The sequence below is a fragment of the Phocoena phocoena genome, chromosome 14 (assembly GCF_963924675.1).
Source record: "Phocoena phocoena chromosome 14, mPhoPho1.1, whole genome shotgun sequence".
NCBI lineage: Eukaryota > Metazoa > Chordata > Mammalia > Artiodactyla > Phocoenidae > Phocoena > Phocoena phocoena.
Window position 1 is genome coordinate 51,155,504 of NC_089232.1, and position 12,490 is coordinate 51,167,993.

The 12,490-nt window shown below is 42.5% G+C and overlaps 1 protein-coding gene across 6 annotated transcripts in view; it reads right to left on the reverse strand.

The window, feature by feature from the left end:
• Positions 1-6,199, reverse strand: part of MSH2 (mutS homolog 2) — a 73,292-nt gene extending 67,093 nt beyond the window's left edge. For 3 of the 6 annotated variants that reach the window (XM_065891103.1, XM_065891099.1, XM_065891106.1), the window contains exons 1-2: positions 5,939-6,149; positions 1,072-1,226 (exon numbers count right to left, since the gene is read on the reverse strand). In XM_065891103.1, coding sequence (XP_065747175.1) covers positions 1,072-1,226; positions 5,939-6,149 — 366 coding nt within the window. Of the gene's footprint in view, positions 1-1,071; positions 1,227-5,938 lie in introns of those variants that run through there. The other 3 variants (XM_065891102.1, XM_065891104.1, XM_065891105.1) reach the window with 3 other exon arrangements.
• Between the last annotated feature and the right edge of the window lie 6,291 nt (positions 6,200-12,490).

Consider the following 12,490-nt stretch of genomic DNA (forward strand, 5'->3'; position numbering starts at 1 on the left):
TAGTACCCTCAATTTTCTATTAAAATCTTTCAAAATGTAGGATAAAACTATAAGTCCCACTTTTCTCAGTAAAGTAGCAATGAAAATTCCGAGGAAATTCCATAATAAAGAATAAATGCTCTCAGATATAATCTTCAGTAAACGTCAACATTTACAAAGGCGGGGGGTGGTGACAGCAGGCAATATGGAAGGAATATTGAAGAATATTCTATTTGGGGCAACACCAACATCAAATGTTGTATTAAACCTCACAAAAAAACTTTCACAGGCCTTTCAGGTCAGAAAACATCTTAAAAACCTTCTAATTTTACTGTTTATAAGGAAACAGATATAGGAGAAGGCTGGGAAATTTGCCAAGGTCATGCAGAGGGACAGAGGAGAAATGAGATCAGCCAAAAACACTGTCCCGCCTTACCACACATTTATTCCCTTTCAAGGATAAATCTCACCTCCCCAACATTTTAACCATTATCCAATATTTATGTGAAGCTATTGTGTGTGAACAAACAGAAACATGATTTTACAGGCTAAAAATAAAGATAGTTCTTAAATAAAACAAAATAGTACCCCCATCTCCATGAAGGCATTAGAAGCACGTCAATACGCCCTTCTAGGCACACCTAGGAATATGATCAGCATTAAACAAAGTTCCACACTTCTAAAAACATTACAGTCTAATGAAAGAGAAAGGAACATACAAATATCCAAACACATTACAAACGTGTATAAATAGATATTTGGGATATGTAAATTTGCGTGATATTACTTCAGAAACAGTAAAATCAAATCTTCTTTAATGCTGGTATTCAACTTTATGTAAAGGCTATTTATTATTTAGGTTTTAGGGACAGTGACAAAGCTCAGAGTATTCATACTCATAATAAGGATTTACTGAATTTCTGAATTGCTATTAAACTGTGATGTTAAAAACCACATGCTAAAGAATATTAAAGTTTCTCACAGCATTTTACTATCACAACCTGGCTAAAATATTAAACCAACACAGAATTCTCTCATGTTTTTATTTTGTCTACTCTTAAACACAACTAAATTTAAATGGAAGATAATTACCTTAAATGCCAAATACCAATCATTCTCCTTGGAGGCCTTATTTCCAGCTCTGTTCTTATAAACTTCAACTCTGTACTGACGAACTAGAAGAAGATCTTTTACAAAAGACTCAAAATTCATTTTACTAAGTACAACACTCTCCACAGTCTTTGCTCCTAAAGAAAAATATTAAAAATACATGTTACAGATTTGAGGATTTGAAGTCATAAGTGTTGAAGACCTAACACAATGCCTCCCCCCAAGCTATGTTGTTTTCCCAGTAATTCATTCACTCAATAAACTATTTATCAAGCACCTATTACATGTCCTAGAGACTTTAGCAGATGAAGGGTATAAAATGGTGGATAGACATAACCCCCTGCACCTCTGGAGCCTACACATCAAAATAAAAAATTGAGAAGACACAAAGACAAAAGAATGAGTCAATATACATACAGCTAATCCTACTTGTCCTTTTTTATCATTTGTTTTTCACAAGTTTGAATAAAACTCTTATGTAATAACTACAATAGTATTTGTATAGGATTTTTTTCAAAAGGTCCATAAAAATAAATTAGTTATTATTCATTATAAAGTGTTCTAGGTAACATAGGTCAAAACTTGAAGGTTCAGGGACTTCCCTGGCGCCCCAGTGGTTGGGACTTGGCCTTCCAATGCAGGGGGTGTGGGTTTGATCCCTGGTCAGGGAGGTGGGATCCCACATGGCTTGCGGCCAAAAAGCCAAAATACGGAACAGAAACAATATTGTAACAAATTCAATAAAGACTTTAGGGCTTCCCTGGTGGCGCAGTGGTTGAGAGTCCGCCTGCCGATGTAGGGGACATGGGCTCATGCCCCGGTCTGGGAAGATCCCACATGCCGCGGAGCGGCTGGGCCCATGAGCCATGGCCGCTGAGCCTGCGCGTCCGGAGCCTGTGCTCCGCAACGGGAGAGGCCACAACAGTGAGAGGCCCAAGTACCGCAAAAAAAAAAAAAAAAATCGTCCATATCAAAAAAAAAGAAAAAAAAACAAAGGCTCAAAAAGGTACATCAAAAAGGAGACTTGCATTTCACCACTGTCCCGTACACATCTAGTTCACCACCCAAGTGTTATCACTTTATAGAATATATTTCCAAACATAGTCTAGGCACACACAAGCAAATATAAGGCATTGCTTTTTTCCTCTTTTACATAAATAATTGCACACTATACACACTGTACTGTATCTTTTTTTTTAACTTTGATATAGTATTTTGGAGATTGTTCCATCAGTACATAATCAGCTTCTTTCTGTTTACAGCTGCAAACGTTCCAATGAACCTAAGGAATTTCTATAATTTAGCCTCTTCCCTATGGGTTGTTTCCAATCTTTGTTATTAAAACAGTGTTGCATGAATAACCTTGTATGTGCTTCACTCTCCAAATATCTGAGTGTATCTGTGAGACAAAGTCCTAAAACTAGATTTTATCAAAGGATGATATGTGTGATTTTTATAAATATTGCAGACTATCCCCCTTGGTTGGCTGTACCAATTAACACTACCACCCGTAAAGTATGAGTGCATCTATTTCCCCTATCCAGTCAACTGAGTTTTCGAACTTCCTGGCCTTCATCTTACATCACTGGTTCTCAACGGGGAAGATCTTGCTCCCTTAGCGGACAATTGTCAATGCCTGGGGGGCATTTAGGTTGTTACAACTGGGGAAAGGGAATAATAACAGAATCTAGTAGGAAGAGGCAGGGATGTTGTTAAATGTGCACAGGATAGCCCCTCACAGTAACAAATTAATTCTTCGGTCCAAAATATCAATAGTGCCAAGGCTAAAAAATTGTCTTAGATGGAATATAGCGTCTCACCTTAGTTCTGATTTGTAAATAACAATTTCTTTACAAAATAAATAAAATCACCCACATCATTAAATGGAATTAAAGTTCAATTTTCATATAATATAGGTAATAAAAATTATTCACTTAAAGGTAATTCAGATTATACTTGTAGATTATTCTGACAATTCTGGATCTTATGAAAGATTTAACCTAAATTTAACAATAGATCATATCAAGTACAAATATCAAATACAAATAAGCATAAAGATTAATTAAATGACATAATACAATTGTTTTGTACAGCAAAACGCAGCTGATACTTTCAATATCAGTTCACTAGTTATAAGTAGTGGACAAGAATCCCTGCTGCCTGTGTGCCACAACTACTGAGCCTGCACTCTAGAGCCCACGTGCTGCAACTACTGAGCCCATGTGCTGCAACTACTGAAGCCTGCACGCCTAGAGCCCGTGCTCCACAACAAGATAAGCCACCACAATGAGAAGCCCACGCACCGCAACAAAGAGTAGGCCCCACTCGCCGCAACCAGAGAAAGTCCATGCACAGCAACAAAGACCCAATGCAGCCAAAAATAAAAATAAATAAAACAAACAAATAAATAAATAAATAAATAAAATAAATTTATATTAAAAAAAAAAGGTTATCCTCCGAAGATACTATTTCTCTCAAAGGACTGTTTGTGACACACTGGATGTTCCTGGTGAAGAGCTTGGCTGTATGCTTTAAGTCTGAAAGCTGGGAAGTAAGACTGAAGGGGAACTGGAAGAGAAAGCTACCCAGCCTCCACGTGGTGCAGAAAAAAAACCTCAGGTTGATACAAGATTCTCCTCTTCAAGAATAATTTGGAGCCCCCATCTTCATTCAGCTGATAATGTGTCTGCTTACATGTGGGCACTGTGCCAGGTGCTGGGATTCTAAGGCAGAGACTGGTTAAGACAGAGTTCCTGCCCTCTGGGAGCTTTCAGTATATCGGCATAGAGTAAAATAAATGCTGTGTCTAAGGTAAGGAGAAGGTCCTAGGGCAAGGAACACATGAGAGGGGCAGCTAACCAGGCAGCCTTAAGATGGGAGTTAAGAAAGGCTTCCAAGAGGAGATGCTTCTAAACTGAGTTCTGACAGCAAAAGATAAGGAACTTCCTTTTAGGGACTCAGATTCCTATCTATAAATTGAAGCTAGGTACTAACCCACCTCACAGGGCTTTATTATAATAATTTTTTTTTTTTTTTGCGGTACGCGGGCCTCTTGCTGTTGTGGCCTCTCCCGTTGCGGAGCACAGCCTCCGGACGTGCAGGCTCAGCGGCCATGGCTCACGGGCCCAGCCGCTCCATGGCATGTGGGATCTTCCCAGACCGGGGCACGAACCCGTGTCCCCTGCATCGGCAGGCAGACTCTCAACCACTGCGCCACCAGGGAAGCCCCTATAATAATGTTTTGATAGTTGTTGAAAAGTAGCTAAAAGGATATGAATAAGTCTAAATGCCAAAAGAATGAACCAAAGAGAGAAGAAATGATCAACAGAAAAGCCATCTGTGAGACGAGGAGAGGGGATCCAGACCACAGCAAAAGGCTCATCTCTTCACTGGCACAACAGGGAAGGAGAGAATGGGTACAGACGACATCAAAAGTATTGGTTCAAGAAACAGCCCAAAAAAAAAAAAAGAAACAGCCCAAATGTCCATCAACTAACGAATGGATTAAACAAAATATTGTATATCCATACAATGGAATATTTGGCAATAAAAAGAAATGAAGTACTGATAACACAGATGAACCTTGAAAATGTTAAGTGAAAGAAATCAGTCACAAAAGACCAATGTTAGAAGCAAATCTAGAGAGAGAAAGCAGATTAGCAGTTGCCTGGGTTTGGGAGGACTCAGGGGAAACGGAAAGTTCCTGCTAATGGGTACAGGGTTTCTCAAGACTCAAGTGAACTTTAACCTCTCTTGTAATGCCTCTTCTGACGGCTCCAGTCTTTGGCAATCCTGCCTCTGCCTCTTTGGCAACTTGTTATGGAGCATCCTCCATAGGTTTTCACCTGGAATTGGAATTACTTATGCCTTGCTCTCCACTAGGGGGAGCTCTGTGAAGGTGGGGATACTGCCTTTTGATCTATGTACTCCCAGTGTCCATAACCCTGCCCGACAAGGCAGCACTCAATAAATGTCTACCTAATGAATGAAACAGCTTTTGTCAGTAACCTTCCATCTGCATATGGCAGAGGCAGGACTAAAACCCACAACTCCTTACTCCTCCTATTATGTTCATTCCTACGAGCCAGGGATAAAAGAGATTAACATAAAACTCGATGTTCAGAACATCTAACTACAAGAGGGTGAGAAGTTTGTAGCTTGCCAGGGAGAGATGATGCTAGAGAGGTGGCGATGGGTTACCGAGGGCACTGAATGCCTAGCTGAGGCAGACATACATGACTAGCTCAAGGCCACACAGCTGGTAAGTGGAGGGGCTGCGACTTGAAGCCAGGCAATCTGGCTCCAGTTCGAGGTCTTGACCACTTGGCAATACTGCCTATTAACAGTAGACACTATAGGTCCCTGCGCTGAACAGCGATATAAATGACGTTCGCTAAACAGGCAAAATCACGCTGGCGACGTAAATCGGTCTCCCTAACCCCCTTCTATTCTAAATCTCAATCCTGGACTGGCGTTTGTGATAAAGAGGTTTGGCGGCGTTTGTGACGATATCCACAGCGCCAAAGCTGGAGCGAGAAGCAGACACCCACGCGGACTGCAGCAAAATTAAATAGAACAATGTGTTAAAACGCCTCGCACGAAGCCTGGCACGTAGCGATCGCTATTAGGTCTGATCCGGGGCAGCTCCGGAGGAACAGACTCAGGATGGAGGCAGGGCAGGGGGCGGGTGGCGCCCCATTCGGCCAGGCAGGGGCCGGAGCACGCGCAGTGGCCCCACGAGGCACCAGCATCCCCGCCCCCGTGTCTCCCTGCCCGACACCCTCCCACTTCCTGAGAGGAGCCAACTCCGCGGGGTCCTCCCCTGAGCCCGCGCCGTCCCCGCCCTCACCTGCCGGTCCCATGTACTTGACCACCCCCTGGGTCTTGAACACCTCCCGGGCGGCCAGCAGCGCGTCCTCCCGGTGCGCCGTATAGAAGTCGCCCCGGTCGAAGAGGCGCACCGTGGTGGTCGGCTTCTCCGGCATGCCCTGGAAGAAGCGCACGAAGCCGACCTCGGCCGCGCTCTCCAGCTGCAGCGTCTCTTTCGGCTGCACCGCCATTTCGGAACCTCTCCGCCGCCTGCCTGATGGAACTGAGCGACCCCGCACCCACTAAGCTGTTTCCCGCCTCCCCTCCCTCGCCCCCCGTGAGGCGTCCGGCCTCTGAGGAGACACCCAATCAGCATCCAGCGCTGTGTTTCGGTGGGTGGGAGTGCGCCGCGACAGCCAATCATAATCGGACGCGGCCGAGCTTCCCGCGCACGCTGGTGACTCTGTCTATTGCGCATGCTTGAGCCTAGGTCGCAGGCCGCCGCGGCAGACACCCGTCCTTGAAAGAATACAGTTATCCGGGTTTTCTCGGCTGCACTGGTGTGGGTCCCAGGTGTATGGTTAGCTAGTTTAGGAGACCAGGTGGAAAGTTCTGGCAGGTTTTGAGCTTATTATGTACCCGGAAGCAAGAGAGTGAAATCAGAAAGAAACTTGAAAACAAGGAAAAACTAGCCTTCCTCCGTATCACAGTATTTTTTTAACCTGTGCCCCTCTCTCTCCAACTGCCTCAGTTTTCGTTTTTAAGCAAATTGCCTGCATCAAGCTTACACGTTTCTTCTCCACAGCCTCCGTCCTGGCCAAATTCTCGTATCGTCCACTCCTTGATTGATTCATACATTCAAAAACAGAAGGCCTGCTATGCGCCAGACTTCTAGGATCTGAGGATCACTAGTAAAGAAGAGAAAAACCACTGCCTTTGTTGAACTTACATTCTAATGAATGGATTCAGATAATATCCTAAGTAAACTTATAGTAAGTAAACTGCTAGAAGATAAGTGTTTAGGTAAAAAAGATACGGGGGGTGATTTTTTTTTTTTTTAATGTTGAGCAAAGACTTGAAGGAGGTCAGGTTACATCCTGCACAGTTACCTGCCTTACAAAAGGTATTGCACTCTCCTGTTTGCTCACCCTTCCCCCATAAAAGCAGCCCCAAACCCTGATTCAGCAGCGGAATTACCCCGGGGGCTTTTCAAAGGTGTTCCTGGGCCCCACCCACACATAATGGGTTGGAATTTCTGAAGGTGGGATCTTGGTATCTGTAAGAAAGCTCCCTGGACATTCCTGACAATCAGCTCAGTTTAGAAACCACTTAATTCAAATAGTTTCAGGAGCAGAAAGTTTGAACCATCTGACTGCTGACTACATCTCCCACTTCCTGTAATGCTCCCTCCTCTCACCCCAGCTCTGTGATCTGGAGCAATAAACTTCCCCTTACCTTTCAATACCTGTGGCTCTAACGCAAACTTGTCCCTGTGCTCTGGAATGGGCTTGCCCTGCCCTTTGTGTAGCAAACTACTGGTCACTCTTCAGTCCTCAGGCCAGAAGTATGCCCAGTTCCCCCAGGTGTAATTAGTTGAATTATCTTCTGGAGTATGATTTTGTTCATACCTCTATTATATTTGCTGCATTGTTTTAGAAATATATGTTCAGGGACTTCCCTGGTGGCGCAGTGGTTAAGAATCTGCCTGCCAATGCAGGGGACACGGGTTTGAGTCCTGGTCTGGGAAAATCCTACATGCTGCGGAGCAACTAAGCCCACGCACCACAACTACTGAGCCTGCGCGTCTGGAGCCTGTGCTCCGCAACAAGAGAAGGCCGAGACAGTGAGAGGCCCGCGCACCGCGATGAAGAGTGGCCCCCGCTCACCGCAACTAGAGAAAGCCCTCGCACAGAAACGAAGACCCAACACAGCCAAAAATAAATAAATAAATTCATTTAAAATATATATATATATCTTTTCTTTAAAGCCATGTGCACATATTAAATGTTTATGACAATTTCGAAAGTTATGTCAAATAGTTGTCTTATAGAAATTTTTTATATTTTCTAGTCCTACAGAGGAAACTATGAATTTCTAAAAATAACAGAAAAGAGGGATTTTGCAAAAATATAACTGGAAGACATGGGACAATATTATTGATAGGGTGCAATAAAATCATTACCACCAAATGGGTTTTAATTTTCTCATATTTTCCAAATTCATAATGACTGTTACCTATTTATAATCAGAGTAAGTAAGTATTGGGCAAAAAGGCACATGTACCTAACAAAGAGACTCTTCAAAGAAGTAATAATTAAGATTTTTAAACAACCAAAAATAGAAGTGTTTAGTAAATTTTAAAGTGTTTAACTTAATCGTTCTTTCTGTAACATCTTTATTGGAGTATAATTGCTTTACAACGGTGTGCTAGTTTCTGCTTTATAACAAAGTGAATCAGCTATACATATACATATATTCCCATATCTCCTCCCTCTTGCATCTTAACTTAATCTTAAAAATAAATTATTGCTAGCTCAGGGACTTCCTTGGTGGTGCAGTGGTTAAGAATCCACCTGCCAATGCAGGGGACACGGATTCAAGCCCTGGTCTGGGAAGATCCCACAAGCCGCGGAGCAACTAAGTCCGTGTGCCACAACTACTGAGCCTGCACTCTAGAGCCTGCGAGCCACAACTACTGACCCCACGTGCCACAACTACTGAAGCCCACGCACCTAGATTCTATGCTTGGCAACAAGAGAAGCCACCGCAATGAGAAGCCCATGCACCACAACAAAGAGCAGCCCCCGCCCGCCACAACTATAGTAAGCCCGGGCCCAGTAACGAAGACCCAATGCAGCCAAAAATAAAATAAATTTATAAAAATAAATAAATTATTGTTAGCTCAGTTTTCTATGATAATATGCCCATGAGAAATTCATATTCAACACTAATTTTGCCACCACTCTCTAGTTTCTAAAATTTTTGTAATTTGGTTGTATTATTCCATTATTTAAAAATGACAATAAGTAAAGTGCTGTCAACAATGTCAGAAGCTGCAGTTTCAGAGAAAGGATGACTAAAAATGGCCCCTGGAGCTGAGTATTAAGACATCTTTTTCTTTTTTAAACAGCTTTATGCAGATATAATTTACATACTGCATAATTCATCCATTTAAAGTATATAACTCAATGATTTTTGGTATATTAACAGGGTTGTATAACCCTCACAACAATCTAATTTTAGAACATTTTGTCACTCCAAAAAGAAACTCCATACAAATTAGCAGTCACTCCCTATTTCCTACTCCCCCTATTTCCTGGCAGCCACAGATCAACTTTCTGTCTCTAAAAATTTGCCTTTTCTGGGCATTTCATATAAATGGAATCATACAATATAGGGTGTTTAGTGACTGGATTCTTTCACTAAGCGTAATGTTTTTAAATTTCATTCACGTCATAATATGTGTCAATACTTCACTCCTTTTTATTACCAAATAATGTATTATTGAATGGCTATACCACATTTTATCTATTCATTCATCAGTTGGTGGACATTTGGATTGTTTCCACTTTTGGCCATCACGAACAATGCTGCTATGAACGTTCATTTACAAGTTCTTATATGGACAAATGTTTTTATTTCTCTTCGATATATACCTAGAAGTGGGACTACTGTATCATACTTTTAATATATGTTTAGCTGTAGTCCTCATGTTAAACTATAACCCATATGTTTAACATGCTATGTTTAACATTTTGAGGAATTGTAAAACTTTTCCAAAATGCCTACAACATTTTACATTCTCTTTAGCAATGTATAAGTGTTCCAGCTTTTCCACATCCTCACCCACACTTGTTGCTTTTTTTTTTTTTTTTGCGGTACGCGGGTCTCTCACTGTTGTGGCCTCTCCCATTGCGGAGCACAGGCTCCGGACGCGCAGGCTCAGCGGCCATGGCTCACGGGCCCAGCCGCTCCGCGGCATGTGGGATCTTCCTGGACCGGAGCACGAACGCGTGTCCCCTGCATCGGCAGGCGGACTCTCAACCACTGCGCCACCAGGGAAGCCCCTGTCTGTCTTTTTGATTCTAGCCATCTTAGTGGGTATGAATGGTATCTTATTGTGGTTTTGATTTTCATTTCCCTAATGACTAATGATATTGAGTATCTCTTCATGTGCTCTGTATGTTCTTCCGAGAAAATATTTGCAAATTATATATCTGACAAAAGACTCGTATTCAGAATATATAAAGACATCTTACATCTCAATAATAGAAAGATAAATAACCCAATTTAAAAGTGGGCAAATGATCTGAAGAAGTCATTGGTTTTTGAGAAAGCTCTTTGGTTGGTTGATGTGGGCAACAGAAGCTCTACGGATTGAAATTTTCATTCTGAAAACAAAATGTGTTATTTCTATTTAAGAGGTTTGTTAAGAAAGGAAAAGAGATAGAAATGGCAGCTTGTTAGGGAAGCAAGGTCAGTGGGAATTTTTAGAGGGGTTGGGGCGCCATGTTTTAGGATGATGGGAAATAACTGAAATTATGTTGTATCTACAGAAACCGTTGTGTTTATTGAGGAGGGAAAACTTTTTCTCTACTCTCTTAAATTCAGTTACTGGTAGTATGTGAATTAAACTAATAAAAGACAGATTAATGGGGGGAAAGGCACAATTTTTATTAATATATACATGCACAGGAGTTCACAGAAAAGTAAATATCAAAGAATCGGTTAGACTCAGGGTCTCATATATCCTCTTAACAAAGAAAAGAGGCTTTGGGCTTCCAGAGATGACAATTGTGGGGAAGTAACCAGGAAATATATGGGAGAACTAATGGAAGATAAGGGCTGTTGTAGTAAGGTCTAGTTATGCAAACTCATCTCAGTGTCAACTCTCTCTCTCTGGTGATGGGTCGGGGGAAACACCTTCACAAAGGGAATTTATGCCCTGATTTTAGGCAGATAAGGGGAGGGCAGAGAACTCTTTCTGCATCTGTTGATTCTCAATTGCCTTTAGCTCAAAAAAATCCTTATGCCAAAGTGGCATATTTGGGGGTAGCATATCCTGATCCCCTTCATGTTGAAAGAAGTAGAAAGAGCTGAGACTAAAGTGTTAAGAAAGGCTTCATGAAAGGGAATCTTAAGCTGGGCCTTGACTAAGTAGAGGATATTCCAGATGTAAGAAAGAACATAAGAATATAACCTTTCACACACCATTGTAAAGCAATCATACTCCAATAAAGATGTTAAAAAATATATAAACTTTAAAAATTGTGAATCACTATGTTGTACACCTGAAACTTATATAACATTGTACATCAACCATACCTCAATTTTAAGAAAAAAGGGCTTCCCTGGTGGCGCAGTGGTTGAGAGTCCGCCTGCCGATGCAGGGGACACGGGTTCGTGCCCTGGTCCGGGAAGATCCCACATGCCGCGGAGCGGCTGGGCCCATGAGCCATGGCCGCTGGGCCTGCGTGTCCGGAGCCTGTGCTCCTCAATGAGAGAGGCCACAACGGTGAGAGGCCCACGTACCGCAAAAAAAAAAAAAAAAAAGAAAAGAAAGAACATAAGCAAAGGCATGGTCAAGCCCAAGCAAAGTATAAAAGGACTGGGGAACAGGAAAATTTGAGGAATGGGAAGGAAAATCTTGAATGCAGCAAAGTTGGATATATTGAAGTATAATGGGAAATAAGGTAGATTGTGACCATTTTCGTTGTTCTGGGAATAATACACAGGAAGGATTGAGAGCGAAGAGGAAGGAAGCCAGAAATTACATCTAGGCAAGTGGTAAAGTTTTGGAGCAGGGTATTGGCACTGGAGACAAAGGAGGAACCAAGAGAGGCCAGGCAGAGTGACCATAGCTAGAGGGCTGGGATCCCACTCGCGGAACACTCCTGCGGCTGCCATTGGTCTCACCCCATCGCTGCCCTTGAGAGTTTTCTCAACTGTTCTTTGTTTTCATCACAAGATTCCAAGTCCTAGGTGGAGGTGCCTGTACCCTGATGCTCAGAGCAGAGGGAGGATAACCACCCTTAAATTTCTGCAGAGGGAGTTGGAGAACTGGCTGCCAATACCACACACAGGAGGACTCTCCCCAAATGCAAGAGGAGACGGGAAGGTGGGCAGCCAAAAGGGGAAACAGCACCCAGTGCAGGGCCAGACTGGCAGGGGGAAGGGGCAGAAAAGTGCTATGATCAACTTTAGGCAAATAATTCTGGGAGCAACGTGGGATTTGGTTTAGAAAAGGAATAGATTGGTGGTGAAGAGATCAGTGAAAATGTGTAAGAGAGGCAAATTAGAGGCAGATTTATTCCTGAGGGAGAATCTCAGGGCCTGATGACTAAAAGAATGGAGAAGTTAAGAGAGAAAAAAGAACTTGGGACTTGGTACCTGGTGACAATGCCATTAACTGATTCTGAGAATATAAGAGTTCACTAGGTTCTTGGAGGAAGATGATGAAGTCATTAAAGGCTAGTTAAGTGAAACGTAGTTTAGTGTAGAACTCAGGGTGAATTACAAGAATGGAGATTGGGGCTTCCCTGGTGGCGCAGTGGTTGAGAATCTGCCTGCCAGTGCAGGGGACACGGGTTCG